The sequence below is a fragment of the Psammomys obesus genome, unplaced genomic scaffold (assembly GCF_907164565.1).
Source record: "Psammomys obesus unplaced genomic scaffold, mPsaObe1.curated_primary_1811, whole genome shotgun sequence".
NCBI classification, from domain to species: Eukaryota; Metazoa; Chordata; class Mammalia; order Rodentia; family Muridae; genus Psammomys; species Psammomys obesus.
This window is the reverse complement of record NW_026596088.1, coordinates 15558167-15579348: the sequence shown is the minus strand read 5'-3', so window position 1 is coordinate 15579348 and position 21182 is coordinate 15558167. Positions and strand designations below refer to the sequence as shown.

The 21182-nt window shown below is 44.3% G+C and overlaps 1 protein-coding gene across 1 annotated transcript in view; it reads right to left on the bottom strand.

The window, feature by feature from the left end:
* Galnt18 (polypeptide N-acetylgalactosaminyltransferase 18) overlaps window positions 1-21182 on the bottom strand; it is a 293715-nt gene that overhangs the window by 61296 nt on the left and 211237 nt on the right. The window contains exons 5-6 of the mRNA XM_055627617.1: window positions 20538-20735; window positions 15044-15158 (exon numbers count right to left, since the gene is read on the bottom strand). Of these exons, the coding sequence (XP_055483592.1) occupies window positions 15044-15158; window positions 20538-20735 (313 nt within the window). The remainder of the gene's footprint in view (window positions 1-15043; window positions 15159-20537; window positions 20736-21182) is intronic.

Genomic DNA, 21182 nt, shown 5'->3' with positions numbered 1-21182 from the left:
CTCATCTGGTCCAAACCAGGCTTCTTGATTTTCCCTCTTCTTCCCCATCTGACCTTAGCTTCCCCTCATCCATGTAACAGCGGGCTGAAACCCATAGTTCACCTGCATCGTCATTACCTCCCCCTCCACACCCAGTATGTCAGCAGGTACAGTCAGTTCTACCTCTGAATCCCAGCTTCTGTGTACTCCCTCCTCATCCCTGGCACAGCATGAGCGGGAAGGCCAATGAGGTGGCTACAGCTGAATGATGTCACAGGAGAGGAACCTTGATCCACAAGGAGCCCTTGTGAGAGGACAGGAAAGAAACTCTCACTCTCTCTGGCAGGAAAGACATGGTAAGGGGTGATTGTTTAGAAATCAGAAAGGAAACCCTTACCAGGTCTGACCCTCCTGCACTCTGGTCATGGACTCTCAGTCTCCAGCATACCAAGAAAGAAAATATACACAGTCAAAGCCACTTCCTGTTATGTTGTTAGAGCACTTGAGTTGACTAACACAGCACATTATAATATAATTTACAATTAAATTATAATTATATATCTCTGACTTGATCCTTTAAAAAAAAAAACAATTTTCCATTATTTATACCATTATCTCCAAGAAGAAAGGGTCTTTTTTTTCTTTTATTCTCCCCTTTTTTATTACACCCCAACCGCGGTTGCTCCTTCCTTCAATCCTCACAGTCTGTCCCTTAACTTCCCCTTTCCTCCAGGTCCGATCCTCATCTGGTGGAGTTTCCTCTCAAAACAAAGAACAATCCTCCCAGGGATGTCCATCAATCATGGCTTAACAAGTTACTATAAGACTAGGCACAAGCCCTCATATCAAGGCTGGATGGGGCAGCCCGGTAGAAGGAAAACCATCCCAAGGGCAGGCCAAAGAGTCAGAGATACCCCCTAACCCCATGTTTGGGACACTAAATTGCAAAACCATAATGTATATGAAGAGGACCTACCTCGGACTCATACAGGTTCTGTGTTTGTTGAGAAGGAAGGGTCTTACTTAAAAAAAAATTATGACAGCATCTGCATTGCAGTAATGATGAAAAGGAGGGAGGGAGTGGGGAGAAAAAGGGGAGGAGCACAAATTCCATCCTCCCTCCGATATAAACTAGCTTTGTTCTGTGCACCAAGCCTGGGACATTAGAGCTACAATCAAATGGTTGCTAAGAAGCACCCTTTCGGCCCTTGGAACAAGTTAGCAGGCCAGCACAGCCTAAGAGAGTCAGGAGAGGTCTGGTGAGGGAGTTCAGTGGGTAAAGAGCCTTGCCACTAAACCTGACAACAGGAGTTCAATCCCCGGGATTCACAGGTAGAAGGAGCCATCCCACAGAGACAGACACATACACACAAACAAACAAATAAATGTAATTTTAACAGGGTTTTTTTTGTTGCTATTTTGTTTGCAAGAAAAGAAGCAGAAAGGAGAGAAAGGTAAGCAAGGAAGGTCTCCCAGGGACTTTAACAGATGTTGCTGGCTTCTGGATTTTTGTTTTATTTATCTTTTTAAATTCTTTAATCGTTTTGTTTAGCCTTTCCCTCCAAATTGGGAAATTCGGTGTTGGCATCTACTATCTAAAGCACAGTCTATGAACAGATTCTACAGAACCCCCCCCCCCACCCCCTATCATGGCTTTTATGGCTCTTTCCTCCCTTGGCCTTGCTTATTCGGAAGGTAAAATTCCCTTTGAGGTGACTCCCAGGATCCTTCATCAACTTCCGCGGCATCCGACATGTCATTCGTCTCCGTTTTCCATGGCCCCCTCCCCAAACAACACAGGAACAAAAGCCTAAGTGTGAAGACCTCCCCCGCCCCAGCACACTTTTTTGTGGGTGCCTACCTTCCGCTGTCTACCGTTTCGAGCCATTTGCTTCATTATGCGCTTCTTAAAATTGCTTTGTTCATTAGGGATTAATCTTGTGCCGATCCTCACTAACCATAAAACGTTTACAATGTATTGCAAAGCTGCTTCCACTGCTGCTTGCCAACGGATAGACTCACTCTCGTGTGGCTGCTGTGTTAGGAAACAGCACGCTCCCTGGAAAAGAAGCTGCCATACAGTGCTTTCAGATGCCTTCTTGGAGCCGTTGGGCAGGACGGGGTAATTCCCCTGTATGTGAAGGTTCAGGCTAGAGAGTACCCATCGACCTAAAGTTTGGGCCTAACGGGAGCTAGCCAGACTGCTCACATCTTGGAGGCCCTGGTGATTTGAGGTGCCATGGGTTCCAGAAGGTCATGGCTCATGGTAGAGTAGAGAAAGCAGTGGCTGACCATCCAGAAGGGAACAGGCAAACCAGAAGCTTCTCCAGCTTTCCCAAAGCTCTGGCACTTGGCCTTGTCTATCACTGGGCACCAGCCATCGAGGAATCAGCTCAGCCTTTCTCTGGTCAAATAGTCACACAAACTGTCCACTTCCTGGCCCCTCTATGTCTGTCACCCCTCCACACCAACTGCCCACGCCAAGGCCTTCTTACAGCACATTCAATGTCTTTTGTCTCCTTGCATTCTGGGAGTCCAAGGAGGTAACTTCAGGTCTTTGGAGTCAGATCAAATCATCATTGCAGTCAGGTGCACTCTGAGGGACTCAGAAAAGTGAGTCAATCTCCTGAGCCCCAGTGATTTCATCTGCAAAGTAAGAATCCTGTGTTCTTATGATTCTTGACATGAGGTAATTGTGATGGTTGATGCTGGTTATCAACTTGACAGAAGCTAGAATCACCTGATGTAAGCTTCTGGACATATTTATGAGGGGTTGTCTGGATTAGGTTCACCCCTAGCCATGCTTGGGAAAGATTATCTTGACTAAGTTAAAAAGTCATGAGAAAAGTCCCCCAAAGGTAGGTGCCATAACTGTGAGTTGGGGTCCCGAACCAGACAGAGTTGGAGCTGAGAACCAGTGCTCATTGCTTTCTGCTTTTTAAAATTTGCTTTATTTCATATGTTTTGTGTACATGTATGTATGTGTACCATATGCATACTTGGTGCCTGTGGAGGTCAGAAGGGGGGGTTAGGTCTCCTGAAACTGGAGTTAGAGATGGCCCGCGAGCTGCCGTGTAGGTGCTGGGACCTGAGCTCAGGTCCTCTACAAGAGCAGTCAGTGTGCTGAAACTCTGAGCTTCTTAACTGTGGACGCAGTGTGACAGCACCCCCATTTCCCGCTGCCATGCCTTCCCCACCACGGTGGAGTCTGCCTTGAGACTGTGAGCCAGAGCAAACTCTTCTTCCTGTGCGTTTGCTTTTCTTCAGGTAGTTTGTCACAGCAACAAGACAAATGACTAAACCAATGATGGACAGCCTGAAGCTCCCTAGAGCATCAGCTCTGTGGGGGAAATTTAGCTTATTAACTGATTATCTCACCATGTCTTTTATAATCAACCAATTAATTAATTATTTTTGAGACAGTATCTTGTAGCCAGCCAGCCTTGTAGCTGAGCGTGGGCTTAACCACTGACCCTAATGTCTCTACCATCCAAGAGCTGGGATGACAGACACAACAAGATAAAAAGAGGCAGCACCTGGACCCGGGAACACAGGTCCGTGGTCCTAGTCATGTGAGAGCCTGTGAGACAGGAGGATCTCAAGTTCAAGGCCTCTCTGACTTCTGAGTAAATTCAAGGCCAACCTTGGAGAGCTTGTGGGATTCTGTTTTAGAAATAAAAACTAAGAAGAGAGCTGGGATGTAGCTCAGTGTAGAGCACATGGCCAACATATTCTGGGTTTTAGTCCCCACTATTTAAAAAAGCAAAAACCAAACAACTCAATCAAATATCAATGGCAGGGTTCATATCTTTTATCCACACAACACACACACATACACACACACACACACACACACACACACACACACACACACACACACCCTGTAAGGAAATAGAAGAGAAACTACTTGGGAAGGTAAAGAGGAGAAATGGGAGAAGATGGAGAGTGACGGAGAGGGCACAGAGGAGTGAATTCAGTCAAAATTCAAAACTGTCATTATGAAACTCACCACTTTCTCTACAAATACACACCATTGAAAAAGCCTAAGCCACTACACTTTTTTTTTTTTTTTTTTTTTTTTTTTTTTGGTTGTTTGAGACAGGGTTTCTCTGTGTAGTCTGGGCTGTCCTGGACTTGCTTTGTAGATGAGGTTGGCCTTGAACTCACAGTGATCTGCCTGCCTCTGCCTCTGTCTCTCAGAGTGCTGGGATTAAAGGCTGCCGTTACACTCTTAAAGTCCGTGTTTTGCTTCTTCTGAACACAGGCTGTCGCCCTCTTCGCACTGTACTGCACTGCAGCCCCGGGCCCTGACTGAGGCTGGGGATCTCCCGTGCTGTGCTGTCAGACTTCCTGTCCACAGAACCATGCGCAAGAGCAAACTCCTGTTCTTTTAAAATCACCCACTCTCCAGCATTTTGTTAGAGCAACAGGAAACATATAAAGACAGAATGTGGTGGGATGTTCATAAAGAAAAATCAGACTGGATCTATCCCTCACACTATGTCAAAATCAGGAATTAAAATGTGAAAGATACAATATACAAATAGAAAATGTAGGTGAAGTTCTCTACCACCAGGAGTGGACCAGATAGATTATCTTAATTAAGGACGTGGATAGGAAGGGAAAGGCTGATATATTTGCCTGATTTTGAAAAAGCAGTCTAGGCCGGGTCATGGTATTGCATGAGGTGGAGGCAGAAGGATTACACGTTAGAGGCAAGACCGGGCCAAGTGAGTTCAAGGCTAGCGTGGGCTACAGTAAGACCTTGTCAAATAAAATAGACACAGGAGAAGTAACAGCATTGCTGCTCCTAATGGGTAGATATTCTAAAAACAGAGATTGACACCACCATAAAAAGTACGCCATGGGTAGGAGCAGCTCACAGAACGAGGCGGTGTAGCTGGTCTCAGCTCTGTGAAAAGCCTCTGGCTTACTTCACAAGGATTATTACAAACTAAAGCTACCCTGAAAGCCAGGCAAAAAGCCAGTACCTGTCAGACTGGTGAAAACCCAAATAAATGCCTTCCAATCACCCCTTTGATTTTTTAATTAGCCTGAGTCACTTTTCTTCTTTTATAGCGCTGACTTTGAGCACAATCTGAATAAAAAAGTTCCCTAGAAAACACATATAAATTAATACATGTCTTAAAAAACACTGTTTAAATTGGGCAGTAGCCTAGCTATACAACAAAAATGTCACGTGGACAATGGATAGATTGATCGTATGCTTTACATAGAGCACTTTATAGTTTATGGAGTATTTAAATTTATTTCTTCTTGTTAGAGTTGTTGTTAAAAATAATAATTATGATAATGAGATAATAAAGTATGAAGATGAATTAACTTTTGGGGCCAATATAAACATGTTGAATCATCTAACAGTGTCAGGATAATAACATCCAGCTTGCCTATAGCACTTATGTGTTTGCACTAAAAGAGATAATTGTAAGGAAAGAATTCTGAAAATATTGAAATAAGACACCGACTTTGTTATTTAATGGCTACAGAAACACTAGACTATCTTTCTGCTGGAAGTAAGAACATTTATTTTATTTTTTTGAGATATGATCTTGCATAGCACAAGCTGGCCTGGAACTTGCTATGTAGCCAAGGTTGACCTTGAACTTCTGATTCACCTATCCTTATCCCTGAGTACTGGGATTACGGGTGTTATCACTGGTTTGTGTGGCGCTGGTGATGGAACCCAGAGCTTTTCTTGTTCTTGCTAGGCCAGCACTCTACCAACTGAGCCACACCCCCACCCACAGGGGTGGCTTTGAGAGCTGGTAACAATGTCATTGTGAGGTCTACTCTACTTCTACTCTGCTGCCTTCCTCCCGAATGCCTGTGGAACAGGCATTTTCCTGGGACATGGGCAGGTGAGTACTAGGTGTCCCATGGCTGAGAGGAGGCTTACAAGAGGTGAAATCTAGTAGACAGGACAACAGGCTACAGCGTGGATATAGAGTGCTCATGGTCTGAGGTAGAGAGAATCCCCAAGTGTAAATGCTAGCTTTATTGTTGATAAACGCCATGCTGATGGAGGACATTGGATGATTCCCTGTGCCTCCAAAGGCCAAAACGTGCAGCCAATCAGCTAGACTTCTTCCCATCCTATATGATACCTGCCTGGCTCCCTCAGGAGAAGGGCCAGAATCATGCAGAGAAAGAGGCTCACCTCCTAGTCAGGCCCTATTTAGAGGCTAAGAAACTACAGGTAAGGGGGCAAAGCTCAAATTAAAAAATAAAAAATGAAGACAGTGATTCAGTGTTAGGGATAGGTAGTTAGGGACCATTGGGGAGGATGGTTAAAAATGCTATTCAAGAGTCATCAGAGTAGGAGGCCACTGTCTAAAGGGCCAAATGATAAAGAATATCCCAAGACAGAGGCTCTGACCTCCCATGAGAATCCCCAGTGAAAAATACTGGATGCTTAGACAGGAGTCCATGACTTGTGTGTAGCCCATGGCTGCCCAACAAGCCTTGTCTGGTTAACTCTCTTCTGTGTGGTAACACCAAACAACTTAATCTAGCCAAGAGTCACCCACAGTGAGAGCCTGGTGAAGAGGGGTTCCCGTTCTTCTGCTTGCCAGACATAGACACTAGGAGTAGGGTAACAGCAGCAGTGGGTCATCCTTTTCCCCCTTCTGACCTCTTTGGTTGCTGCCATTGGAAGGTGGGTTCATGTTACATAGTTCAATTGCCAAGACTAAATGCAGGCAAGGTATCCCATGTTTTTCCATGGCAACTCCATACAGCTCATGAATTTCATTTAAGAAATACATGTGTGTTGTATGTGCTGTATGCATACATGTATGTTTTTTGCCTTACTGAATAGACAAAATATTACTAAGACTTTTCCTTTATGAATCAGGACTGTTAAGATCATCAACAATTGTGTTGTAAACCCAGACTCTCCCTACATGCTTAGCTAGAAAGAAAGATGCAAGCTGCTTTACTATTGGGCATTTACTGTGTTTCTGTACTCTAATGTTCAAATAATGTCTATACATTTAGAATATTTTCTTCCTTGAGACTTTGTCAGCATGTAATAGTAAAACTACCTAGTCTTAGATTTTTATTTGCGAGAGTATTTTATACTATAGATTTAATTTCATTCATGATCACCGGGCATGAATTTGAATAGGTTTTGATTTTTTTCCTGTGTCACTTTTCATATATATATATATAATTCCACAGATTTGTATTTTTATTGGCACTTTCAAATTATAGCATAAATTTGTTTTATTATATGTTCTTAACTGTAGATACTTATATCAATGAGCCTAACATTTATTTATCTCTATGCCCCCTCTCCTCTCTTGGTAAAGTTCTGCACTTTGGTTATTTTTAATCAAATGACCAAGTTTGGGCTTTATTAATCCTTTCTATTATATGCATATACATGAACATGTGTATGTGTGTATATGTATGTGTACATACTGTTTCATTATTATTTGTTCTTATCTCTATTATTTCTTTAGTTTAAACGAAAAAGGAACTGTCTTAGATGACTATGCTTGCAAGATTCCCACAACTGTAATGGTTCATCAACTACGACCACATCTTTCTATAGGAGAGAACATGCTGTAATCACAAATTCTAATTCTGGGCCCTGCATCATCAGGAGGCTAGTCCTTATATATCCTGTCTAAGGTAGTAGAATGTGAGTTCCTTTCTACTTGATTTTTAATATTTGTAGTCCATGATGCTGGCAGATATTCATGAGCTCATCCAGTACTTTCTGAAATGACTCAAAAGCTAGAAGAGCATGCAGTATCTGAACGCACAAATTAATTTGCTCTCTGAAGGACAGGTCATAGCGTAACCACAAAATTCCACTTCTGAGTTTTTTTTTTTTTTTTTCAATCATGAACCACAGGTAACTTCCTAGGGCATGGCCCTTCTCATGCAATACAAATGTGAGCGTCTGTCTGGGCCAGCTCAGGGACCATCTCCAGGACTGTCTTCCTCTCATCTGCAGCCTCTGGGATTGTCAGTCCTGATGTCTTCTCTCCAGGTCCTGGTCCACTTCCACCACAGGGACAGCTTAGGGACGTTGTAAAATGTACAAGCAAAGCAGCTTTATTATTGATTATCATTTATTATTTTTTTCTACTGTTTTTTAATTCTCATGTTTTTCTAACTACTTAGATACTATTAATACTCAGCTTTTATTTCTAAAGGAGGACTGGGATGTCAGACAGTTTCTCTTAATCTGAACTTGAGCTGCATTCACACAACATATACACCATACATATGTATTATCACCTGGCTCAAGGCAATTTCAAATTTTGGACACAATTTCTTCCTTGAAATATGAATTTTTAGAAGCATGTCCCATAATTTTCCAAAGCAGTGGTTTTGCCTGTAATTTTTGGTCATGGATCTCTATCAATTCCATTTTGGTATGAGAACACGCACCCTTGATATTTGTTTTGTCTTGTTTTATACTTTAGAATGTGGTCAACATTGATGAATATTTAGTTTATTCTGGGAGAAAAGTCTCATTAGATGTTCTTCAGATTCACCTTATTAACTGTGTGGGTCTGCCAGCTACTTGGGGAACTGCAATACAGCCTTCTACTATGCGATCAAGGTAGCTGATGTCTCAGGCTTCTGCCAGTTTTTTTGTTTGTTTGTTTGTTTGTTTGTTTGTTCTTTCAAATAAAATCTTTTGATGTGTGTGGTTATTTGTCTACATGTATGTCATCATGTCTCATGCACGCCTGGTGCTCACAGAAGGCAGAGGGCAGCATTAGATCACCTGCAACTGGGGTTACAAACAATTATAAGTCACCAGTAAGTGCTGGGAATCAAACCTGGGTCCTCTGGATGAGCAGCCAGGGCTCTTAGCTGCTGATCTCTAGATCTTGTAGATTTTTTCTTTATAGAAATTTACATTGGTTCATTAATAATGTTCAAACGGACAACTTATAGATTCTAGATGAATTTTGTATTTATCAGCTTTCGACCTTTTTATTATAATTGTATTTCTCTTCTAAAGTTAACACAGTAACTTTTTTTAGGTTAGCATCTGCCAACTACGAAGTTTTCTATACTTTTGGATTTTTTTTTTACCGCGTTCGTGTCATTTTTCAGATATGTTTCATGTAAGCAGCCGATTGCTAAGCAAACTTTTAAGCTTGTCTAGAATCATTCATCTTTTGACTTAGCTCATGTAAATTGACTGGTATAACTAGGCCTGCATTATCTCTCCGCACAAGCTGTTGTATACATCTAGTTCTGACTTGCTTATAGCGCAATCATATTTTATTTTCCATCAACTGATCTCGAAATCATGTTTCTTTCCGTGCTTTTCTTGTCATCCCTAAGAACTTTAACTTGTCTACTTAAGCTACCCAGTTGTGAAGTCAACCAGTAACCTCCCTATCAGTAACAAAACAGACCTTAAAACAATCCCAATCTCCCCTCCTAGTGTATATACTTCTGTTAACATGCCTGTGGTTTCAGTGGCCCCACAGGCAGCACTCATGTGTGCCTCATGTCACATTCTATTAGACTTATCTGTTTCCCGCCACTGAAGTAATTATTCTGTAATCTCGGATTTCCTTTGGGGATCATTTGTTTTTGCCCCAAACGCAAATTTTTTCTAACTTATTCTAATGAAGATCTTGTGTGAGGAAATCAGTGTGTGTAAAGTCTGCCGTTGTAATCACACTGGTTTCTAGGTAGTTTCTCTTTCTCTAACTTGTGTTAGTGCTCCTTGTCTAACAGCTTCACTGTATATACATGCATACATGAATAGATATATATATTCATACTTATCCTAATTTGGACAATTTGAATTGGCACATTAGTTGGGAAAAATTCAAGAAACTATTTGCTAAAATAATTGCTTCTGGCTAATCCTCTCTTTTTACTGTCTCCAGTTGGAACTATAAGATAATATAATCTCTCTGTTCTACCTAGCCTTCCCCATGTACTTTTATTTTATTTCTTTAGATATACTGTTTAGTTTGCTGGTTTTATGATCTTAATAATATTTATGTATGTGTTCAACCCATCCACTGAACTCTTAGCTTCATTTTTTTTTTTTTTTACATTGGAAAATTTGTCCTAGTAAAACTAAGTGTCATAATTTGGATATAAAAATGTCCCCAAAGGCTCATGTGTTGATGGATTGGTGGCACTACTAAAAGGCGATAGGCTCATGCGGGTACCAACCCGCCAGTAGATGAATTCACTGCTGAGTTCCTAGCTGAAGTGGGCTAGGATGCGGTGGGGACTTACTGGGGGATGTAGGTCATGGAAGCCACACCTTTGGATGTATAGCTTGTCCACAGCTTCTTGATCTTTCTCTGCTTCCTGACACTGAGAGGTAAGAAGCTGTGATGATTAATATTGATTGTCAGCTTGACAGAGAGAATCTTGAAGTGACAACCCTCTGGGAAAATCTGTATGGATTATCTAGACTATGTTAGCTGGGTGGAAAGACCCACCTTTCAGGTAGACACATCATTCCATTGACTGGGAGCCTGGGCACCATAAAAATGATGTTCAAAGCAAGCTGAGCACCAGCATCCATCTCTGTCTACTTCCCAACTATGCATGCACTGTGACAATCTGCCGCAAGCTTCTGCTGCCGTGACTTCCTCCCCATGAGCTAATGCGCCCCATGCATCTGTCTGCTGAAACCAATCCTTCCTCCTCTATGCTGCTTCTTGTCACGGCAACAAAAAAGTTGAGTGTCATGATGCTGTGCCTCATTCCAGGATCAGGAGTAATGGAGTCGAGTAACCGTGGATTGAAACCTCTGAAACTGTGAGCCAACATGGCATCTCTCCTCCTCCAGGCTGTGCTTCTCAGCAGTTCTGTTGCCATGACAAAGAACACAAATTGTTTACAAAGTCTCTTCTCATCTGTCTTCTAATTAAAATGTGAATTCTTAGGGACTGGAGAAGAGGCTCAGTGCACTTTTGTTACATAGGCACGAAGACCCAAGTTCAGATCTCAGCACCCCCACAAAAAGCCAGGTGTGGTCACACATGCGCCTGTGACCTCAGAGCTGTTGGTGGGGGGCACAGAGACAGGAGATTCACTGGGACTCGTCTGCTATCAGTCTAGCTTAGGAGGCGCCCTGTCTCTAGGGAGTAAGGAAGAAGGCAAAGAGCAGGACATCTGACATCCTCCACACATGTGTGAGGTACAAACACCCCCTGTGCAGGTGTATATACAACACTTATATACACTCTCACGCATATGCATACACGTATGTGACACTCTCACACACAAACACACATGCACACAGTGAGTAAGTAGATCATTATCCAGCATCTTTTCCATCCTGTGTCTGATTCAGTGCTTTAGAGACTCTTTAGTTCTAATTTGTTTGTCCATTGCTTTTGCAGAATTTGATCTTCACACATTCTTTTTCTGTTATTTTCTTCCTGTGATGTTTTATAAAAACCATCACCTATCACCTCGTGTTCCATGGACCTCTAGCTGTGGTAATTTTTGTATGCTGATTTAAATGGGTTGTTTTTCAGAGGTGGTTTATACTTTATATTGAGAAAATAGGCCTTTGAGACCTCAGCCCTGTGGGAGGTGAAACAAGCCCATTGTACGCAGCTGAGAGAAAGGGAGTCTAAATGTCAGCAGGTTTCTTAGACACAGAGCACTCTTCTGAGTTTTGGTCTCTATTAGTTTTCTTGGGAATGTTCTAACAAACTGCTAGGGGAGGTGGCTGAACGGACAAGAATGCACTTAGAGTTGTGGGTGCTAGAAGCCCCAGTTGAGGTGGAAGGGCCACAGCCTCTTCCAGTCCTAAGTGTTCTTTGGCTTGTGGTGTCACAACTCCAACCTCTGCCCATAGCTTTACATGGTTGCCTTCGTCCATGACCATCTTTATCCAACTTTTATTTCTTATAAGGACACCAGCCACACTAGTTTGGCACATGCCCTGACCCAGTGTGACTTCCTCATACCCTGATTACAGCCATGAAGACTAGTTCCACATAAGCTCACATTCTCAGGTAAAGTGTTAGGATTTCTGGACATTTTTGGGAGCAACTCAATTTAGATCATAACAGTTTCTAACTATTTCTTATGTCCTTGCCAGTGCTGGAACACGTTTTTATGCCCTTTAACTTTTTGAGCCACAAAGCATACAGATATTTAGTCTTCTGTTGATGTCAGCTCTTATTTCTCACTTCCTTGAACAATGAGTCTCTGTCTTTCCTCATTGCCTTGTAGACTAAGAAACCAGGAGTGGGAAGCTTCCTAGAACCGAGTGTAAAGTAAGATGAAGGCTTTAAAGGCAAGACTGAGTCTAAAGGAGGAAGAAAGCATAAACACTGTGGTACTCCTTGGGGGAGGAGTCTCCAAGATACTGGCCTGGAGCACTGTGATATATCTGTTGAGCCAGAAACACCCGGACTGTAGTCTTTTCTCCATGTTTTACAAATTGCCTGACCTTGGAACACATGCAAGTTAATAATTCCAGTGTCCTCCAATGATAAAAGAGAGATACCATAAAAGGTCTATTTTAGGGTGTTCTGTGGATGAATAACATGTTTAAGATGCCTCAGGGGAGGGAAGACCAGAGTTCAGATCCCCAGAACCCGTGTGGGTGCTGCTGTGGTGGGCTGCCTGTACTTCTACCCTCGGAAGGTCGAGACTACATCCCCAGAGCAAGCTGGCTGGCAAGGCTAGGCGTATGTGAGCGCTGGGTTTGACTGAGAGACCCTGACTTTATTGTGTACAGTGGAAGAGAGATTTAGGGTGATTCCAGGCACCAACCTTGGGAGGCTCCCACATATAGAAACACACATGTGCATGCATGCACACACATACAAAAACAAACACATGTACACCCCGCATGCATATACACATGGAATATGGAGAAAAAATTACCTAGCAAGATCTGAGGCATACATCAGCTAGTTAATATGTGCAAAAAAAAAAATCCTATTTCCATGTTCCCAAACAGGTAAGGGCTTTGCACAAGTTGCTGCTGCATGAGGGAGCTCTGATGAGCGATGCCTTTTAGCTTGGGACACAATCCCGAGGGGTAATTAGAAATACTAATTTCTCAGGGAGGAAACTGAGGCACGGAGATATTAGCTCATAAAACACAAAAGAAAAATAGGTAGCAAAAACCACTCATAGGAGGATGGAAAACGATCAGAGATTCTACAACCCCCCAAGGAGGAACCAGAATACAAGGAACTATCTCTTCCTGTGTACTTAGCTCCGCCAGCTTACAGGGGCTGTGCCCTGCTTTAAAAGCCTCCTTTTCCTTTGCCATCAACGATGCTTCATCTCTGTCCAGTGAAGGGGGTGGAGGTGGCAGGGAGAGATGGAGGGAAAAGAAAGCCTGGTGATATTTTATACTGTATTTGAAACCCTGAACACGAAACTACCCAAAGATATTTTAACACACATCTGAGAGCCTCACCCAGGTCCACACTCCAAAATAGCTTTATAATTTAAGGCAGGAAAGCCAGATATCACCACCACTCCGTGACTGACTCACACATATGTTGGAAGCAGAGTTCACAAATCTAATTCCTTTCCCCATTTCTGGACATTTTTACCCAGAGAACACAAGTGACCGGAGGCGGTGCTGCCCGCTCAGCCGATTCCTGACAGCTGCTCCTGGTGAAACAGATTGTGTTTGGGGGCAAGCATTTATCCAGGAGCAGAGCTGAAATGAGATGGCGAGGACGCCAGCGGGCGGTGAATAAATGACCAGCGGAGGGAGAGCTGGAGAAATGAGGGTGATTATGCAGGCGCTGTCCTCTATGAATACATTAGCTCCCCGTCAGCCTGTGCATTCCCACTGCCTCCAAAGCAATTGCTCGGAGTGCCAGTGAATACAGGTGTCTGAAGTATTTTCCAGGCTCAGCTTCATACAGCTGTTTGTTCAGCCAGTCCTCAAAGCCTACTACTTTGTTAGGTCTTTCAGGTGTTGTGGGTGCTCTCTGTGCAAGGGCCTGGTCTCCCTTGCACAGTTAGGGAGAGGGTTACCAAGGGCCATTTGCTTATCCCATGGAGCAGGAAACAGAAGGAGGCTAGTGAAAGGAGGGTAGATTCTTGAGTGGGAAGCAAAGGTCTGGACTGGGCCTAGAAACACCAGATACACTACTATGTCAAAGGTGGAGTTGGGTGGACCAGATTTTGGAGGAGTGCTGCATGAGGTATGAATGGCTGGTTGTGAGATGGAAAATTTGAGAAGAACATGACACCAGGTGGTAAAAGGTCCCTCTAAGGGTCTTCAAACCTTTGATATGTGGGTGATGGATGATTAGAGACAGTTGGAACCATTATGGGACTCACCAAAGCCATGGGTTGGACGGGGTGCTTCTTGGACACAGGTAACCCTTTATTATAGCCGTCACCACATTTCTACCAAACATGAGGGAACCTAATCTACCCTCCTGATTGAGGAGATAAATCAGTCTAGAGTTTCTCTTTCACAGGCCAAGAGAAGAGAGCCAGGAAGTGCAATAAATGTTCTTGTAAGGTAAGAGAGAAAATGGCATTTCTCAAAGAGTCGCACCATGAGCAGATAGCTACAGAGAGTCTCACATCCAAGGCCAGGATGGCCTGTGGTTCTGGCCAGCACTAGGTGGAGTCAGAAAACCGCACAAAGTGAGTTTGGCTCTGTTTTGCTGTTTATACCCCAAGGAGTTGTTTATTTCTTGTTAGATGTCTTCTAACCATCTTTGGAAATTTCTATGGGCCACCGTGGAGAAGACAGCCATGGTGAAGTGACTCTGAGAGTTTCTTGCCCAGCTGCTTCTTGATGTCTCCTGCCACTTGCCCCAACAGACTGTCCAGGTTTAACAAAGGTGCTAAACTGGGAGCCTGATTCTCTAGGCAAGCAAGCTCTGAAGGCCTCTATTTTCTGAAAATCCAAGAGGTGCTGCACTGAGTCTCCCTGGCTGCATCTCTGAACATGTGCCAGGGCCTAGATGGTCAGAGTCAGTGCATGACTCTCAACCTTTAGCTCCCTTTGTATTGTGAACCCAAGGGCCGTCAACACCACACCCCTAGACTGACTCACTCACCCTCACGGGAGCTGAGGAATCCCACTCACCCTGATGCCAAGCTCCACATTCTCGCCTCCGTAGACCTCCATGCCTTCGTCCAGCAGGCCAATCTCCTCGAAGTACTGCCGGTCCACAATGAAGCAGCCAATGAGGGCAGGACTCCTGTGGGGTGGGAGAGATGGCCAGCTGTGAGCAGAGGCTGACCTAAGAGTCAGTGGAAGACAAAGAGCCTCCAACCAGGAGGATCAATACCCTCCCCTCTGCTGCCAGACTCAGCAGGGCCTCATTCTCTGGGTAGCCTCTCCCAGGAAGCTGTGAGACAGCTCTTGTTCTGGGCTAACCCAGCCACTGTTCCCTGCTATGCTTGCTGGTGTATTAGCTGGGTGAGGGGGGGGGAGCTGGTTCCATTCACTCTGTTGATGTAAATTGCTTTCTTTGGACCTTAAGCCACATGAACAGACTGCTTCAGTTTGGGATTTCCTATCCCAGTGGGGATTGGGGGCTCTATATGGCAACTTTTGCTCACTTAGAAAGATTAGTGAGAACCAGGTTATAGAGGTCTTTGAGTAGCACAGAAAAATTATGTATAGATTTCATCTATAGGTAAAGTCTTGCTTATGACAAATTTCAAGCAGGAAAGTATTATGAGCGAGAATATATATACATTGAAGATATTAAATATATATTAAATATAATTATATATATATTTAAATAAAGAATACTCAGGTAGGCTGCACTGTAGCTCAGTTTGCAGAGTGCTGCCCAGCATACAAGAGATCCTACCTGAGTTTTATCTTCAGCACTGTATAAATGAGGCGTGGCAGCATATTCCTGTGATCCCAGCACGTGGAGGCAGGAGGATCAGAAGTTCAGGATCATTATTAGCTACACAGAGAGCTCCAAGTCAAGCTGGAGGACATGAGGGGACACTATGGGGCTGACTAGAGGAGGTGTGTATGTGGGGGTGAAAAATTCAGTAGGAAGCTATCTGTGTCTCCAGGAAAGGCGGTAATGACACAGAGGAATTTGGAAAGAGATGTAGTGAAGGGGGCAGTGGTCATGTCTGAGCAGATGTTACAGGTGCCAATGATTCTGGTTCAGAGGCTCAGGGAGGCTGGGAAGCCTCTCCAGACACACAGCTGGGGCGTGGTCATTCCAGTGCTCACCTCTTACGTCTGGGTTTGGTGGACTCCATCAGAGCAGGGTGTCTGCCTCCTCTAAGAACACACATGTGTGATACCCCTACAGTCTGTGGAAGTCAAGTCACTTAGAATCCAGGCTGGTGGTGTGCCTGAGCATCCTCCTGCATCAGCGTTCCCTAAGGAAACAGCCCTTTCTGAATGTGGATGTGTTTCTAGTGGAGTCTATTTGATTGGCAGTTTTCTCATCCCTAAGTTTTCTCCCTTCCTCTCCTCCACCAAATGCTCCAGTTTGGCCTGATAGCACGGAGGGCTAAGGACAGCAGATGACAAACACTGCAGAAGCAGCCCTTGCGGTTCCTGCTGACGTCCCTGATGGTAGCAATTCTCTGTGAAGCCCTGCACTGAGGAGCTAGTGAGCCCCACACCCCTCCCACACCCCTCCCACACCCCACACACCCACACCCACTAACGCTGTAGTGAAGCTCCAACCTGGGCTGATCTCAGCCCTGGGGGTCTATAACTTGATCCATTTTCTAGCACCATATTCTATGTCCTTCTGCAAGTATGTCTGCTTCACTGTCTTGTGATGTTGTTACGTGGTTCAGTATTTGACTAGCAAGCCAAAGGCTCTGGGTTTGATCCCCAGTGCCATAAGGAAAAGGAATTTTCTGAAAGTATCATCCCCAACATGCCTAGCACCTGCTTTGCTCAATTGTTCTGGCCACCCAGGTCTCTGACCAAGAACCATTGGTACCTATTACATCATATCAGTGAAAACATCCTGTGGACTGAGGAAAATAGCTTGAGGGCTCTGGACACTTCTAACCCTTGAAGATCACTTGTGCAGTGAGGATCTCAAAGATTCTCCTCTCTAAATAAAGATGGTTGAAAGCATCTGTCAGCAGAGTGGGGCCTTCACTCTCCTTTCTTAACTACTGAATATTGGATGTGATGAGCTCTCAGAAACAGCATTCATAGAGAGTGTAGGGAGGGGATTCCTCTGACTTCCAAACCCAGCCATGGAGGACACAAACCCAGAGCAGTTACTGCAATGAGCACAGACACCTCAGGTGGTCTGTGACTTGATAACTAGATGCTGTTTTAAGCAGCATTTTCCCCAAAAGGACAAGGGTAGGCTGAGGCTCTCTGTCATAGTTCTTTAAAAGGATTTATTTTTATTTATGAATGTGTGTGTGTGTTTGTGTGTATGTGTGTGTGTGTGTGTGTGTGGTGTTTGCCAAGTGAGTGCAAATGCCTCTGGAGGCCAGAAGAGGGCATCAGATCCCCTAGAGCTGGAGTTATAGGTGACTGTGAGCTGACCAACATGGGACCTTTGGAAGCAAGTGCTCTTAATCACTGAGCCATCTCCGTAGCCCTCAATCACAGTTCTTAAAGTGAGCCCAGGTGTTGACTGTGAGCTTCCTGTTGGCCTAAATAAAAAGGAGCATATACATTCTTAGAAACAAAATTCAGAGTTCTCGGGTAGAAATGAACTGATTGATTTCTTGTTTTTTTTTTTTTTTTTTTTTTCTTTGACTAGTAGTAAATTTGAGAGAAATTTCTCCTGTGGATTTTCTTGATTGGGTCAGTCAGAGACCTTGGGGACCCACTGAACAACAATCTTAAAAATGACATTTCACACTACAACAGAGGCAAACGCTGAGGTCTATTTGAAGTAGCGTGTGGGCAAAAAACTAGCTCCAGAAAATGGTGATCTGTGGTGCTTACATTGTGTTTGTATAAATTACGTCTCTATAGGGCTGTCTTCACCTCGGGATAAAACCAGACATGGTCTAAAGTCTTCCAGAATCTCATTTTTCTATCTACCTTCTCGAAAATAATTGAGTGGTTGTGGAAAAATAAATGGTCAATATGGTATCCTCTAGCAAAGACTTAGAGTACAGCCTTGCCAACTAAGACCAGCCTGGTATGTTTGGTGGTGAGCAGAATAGCGACAGCTAAGGTCTATACTATTTTCTGCAAGAGCACCCACAGCATGGTGGCATCTTTCCCTCTGCTGACACTGGGTAAACTAAGGCAGGAATGAGCCACACATGTGAACTCAACTCAACACTAACGGAGCAGGAGTGACAGCAGCTCACAGGATCTATCTGATTCTAGTAGAACCAGACTTCACTGCTACAGCTCTCAGGAGGACCATTCTCCTGCCTCAGTCTTGCACTGACCTTGTTAAACAGGGTTGCACAGTAAGTTGGCACCAGGTTATAGTGTGCATCCAATGGCCCATGCACGTACAAGCTCCCAGCATACAGCAGGTTCCGAACAAAGTAGTAGCACACAGTTGGGTAGACAGCTGCTGTGGTTTGGCTATGTTCTGGGTGTGTCTGCTCTCAAGGTTCCTATACTGGAAGCTTGGTATTGAGAGATAGGGGGCCTCTAAGAGGTGGACCCTTGAAGGTGGGTGGATGCCAGGACAGTCACACTCAGAGGAGATTAATGGAGTCATGAACTATGGAGATGATCCCTGAGACGGCCTTTGGCTGTGACTGCTTGCACAAGATCAAGCCAGTGAAAATTCCACCATGGATGGAGGAGGGGTGTACGAAGGCTCACCCTACTGAGGAGCTATTGGCAATCAACTGATGGCTGTTGGCAGGGGGAGAGTTAGTTTTTATCAGGGATATAGCTCTTGGTAGGGTTCTCCTGCTTCAGCAGGTGGCTCTACCTTCAGGTAGACACTGCTGGTAGTAATTGGACTCAATGGGTAAGAAATTGAAGACATGAGGTTTGAAGAAAGTTGGGGGGTGTTGGGGGAATGGGGTAGATCTGATGAATAGATGCTGTATACATATATAAATATCTCAAAGAATAAGTGAAATGTATGATAATGAACAGATGGTTCTGAGGGGCATCAGATGGATTCTTGGTGCTGACATGTCCAACCTTTTCACACTGTGATATGAGACGGTCAGCTGTAACCGCAATGGGAGATGGCTATACCTCTCCTGGGATGCATGCCTCCTGGGGCCACAGGTAAGAAACACTGGAAAGCAAGTGTGTTTGACATTTTTGACCTGTCTGTGTGTGGCTCTTTTCCTCTCTGCTCCTGCCATGCGAGGCCATCTGCTTGTCCTAACACGTTAAGAAGCCTTCACCAGAGGCTGGCCAGGTGGGGCCATTCAGTCTCAGACCTTCAACCTCCAATACTGTGAGTTAAATAAACATCGTTCTTTATAAATTTTCCACCCTCTTGAATTTCGTTATAGCGACACAAGACAGACTGAGAAAGTTATAAAAGAAACCACAGGAGGGTTTTCTTCCATTCTACTTTCCATATAACATCTTTCTTCCAGTAGTAACATTTGTGATATTGATTCTCTGAATGATTTTTTTATATAATTTTTCTCTCTCTTGCAGGGCAAAGTAAGACTGGGTTCTTATTCCAAGGTGGCCCCCTAAGTCACATTCTGGTGTCATTTTTCTGTTTAATGGCAGGAGGTAGATGTCTGCCCTGTCACCAACACACAGAAATAAGGTGGCAGAGCTGACTACCACAGGAGTCCTGAGGCATCAGAGGGAAGTCATTCCGGGGTCTAGGAAGACAGCATCAGGAGCAGGAAGAGTTTGGGGGTTTTGACATGTAGTTGGAGGTCACTTGTGCCTGCGTTCTACAGGATAATACCTAAACACCATGCAGGCACATCTGCCCCATGGTCTGGCTTGGCCTCATACCTAGGGTTGCATCTCTCCATACAGTCTCTGTGAGCCTCCTGTGTGACCATCAGGGTCACACATGAGTGACACTCTCCATCTAGCCATCTCTTCTCACCCTTGAAGATTAGCTCAAATGCTTCCCTTTCCCCGGCCGTTTGAATATTTTCCACTTGTGGGCAGAATTATTCATCCTTTGATGTGTTTTGTCCTTGCTGTATTCCAGCCTTGAAGAGGTCGGAAATCAAATTCTCCTCACTCAGAATCTCTAGCATCAGGCACAGTACTTTATCCCTAGCAGCTGTACTTGGAGATGTGGAGACTAAGTAACTTTGGGGTAATGAGTTAGGTTAAGAGTGCTTCCCTCTCTTTGTGAGGACCAGAGTTCAGTCCCCACAATTCACATTAGCTGGCTCATAACAAACAGACTGTAACTCCGTAACTCCAGTTCTGGGGAATGTGATGCTTTCCAGGTTCTCACACACGTGGCACACATATGCACGTAAGCACACACATATGCACATACGCCTCTAAATAAAAATGAATCTGTTTTTTAAAAGGAGTGCCTTTGAGACGTTGGAGTTCAGATTGCTCCCGTGGTTTTTTGAAAAAGGTCCACAAGAGTTCATGAGCAGAGCCTGACGATTACACTGTAACTCTTGTCCACCTGAAGGGAAGCCCTTGCCTGAGGGCCATGGCAGAGAGACCAAAGGGGAAGGGTCCATACCTGATGGGGGCTGTGGAGTTCTCCAGCTTCCACCATGCCTTGGGTGGGTTTAGATAGCGGCACCACAGCTCCCAGTCAAAGCCTTGGGCAGCCAGCGGGTACTCTTCTATCTCAAAGTTGTCATATTTGATGTTATCGAAAGACGGTGAGATGATCCGCTTCCGGTTTTCCTTGATCCGGGTGAGGACTGGTTCCGCCCTGGCAGGAAGGAAGAGGTGATCAATTGCTGTTGCCAAGATGGGCAACAGCCAGACTGGGCAGCTCACTATGGTCATTTCCCAGCAGCAAGAGGAAGGAACCTCCGCTCCCCAAAGACGGAGAGAAGTGCTGCTCTACATCCCCAGGAGTTGACCTCCGCTGGGCAAGAAGACAAGTGGCCCTTTCAGTAAATTCAGAGCCTATTTGGGAGACTCTCATTCAGACTGTGAATTCCCTTTCTTTACCCACATGACAGAAATCAAAATTAGAAAAAATAGAAGAAGAAGAAAAATAGAAAGAAGGAACAGATTTGAAGCTTCAGAGGGAACTTTGAACTTGGGTTTTGATTTTGCTGGGACTGATCTGGAAGAAAAGGCAGGTGGTGTGGGCAAAGGTACATTTTCCTCTGCCTCAGGAGGGGTGGGGGATCCAGGCTTCCCCAGGGAC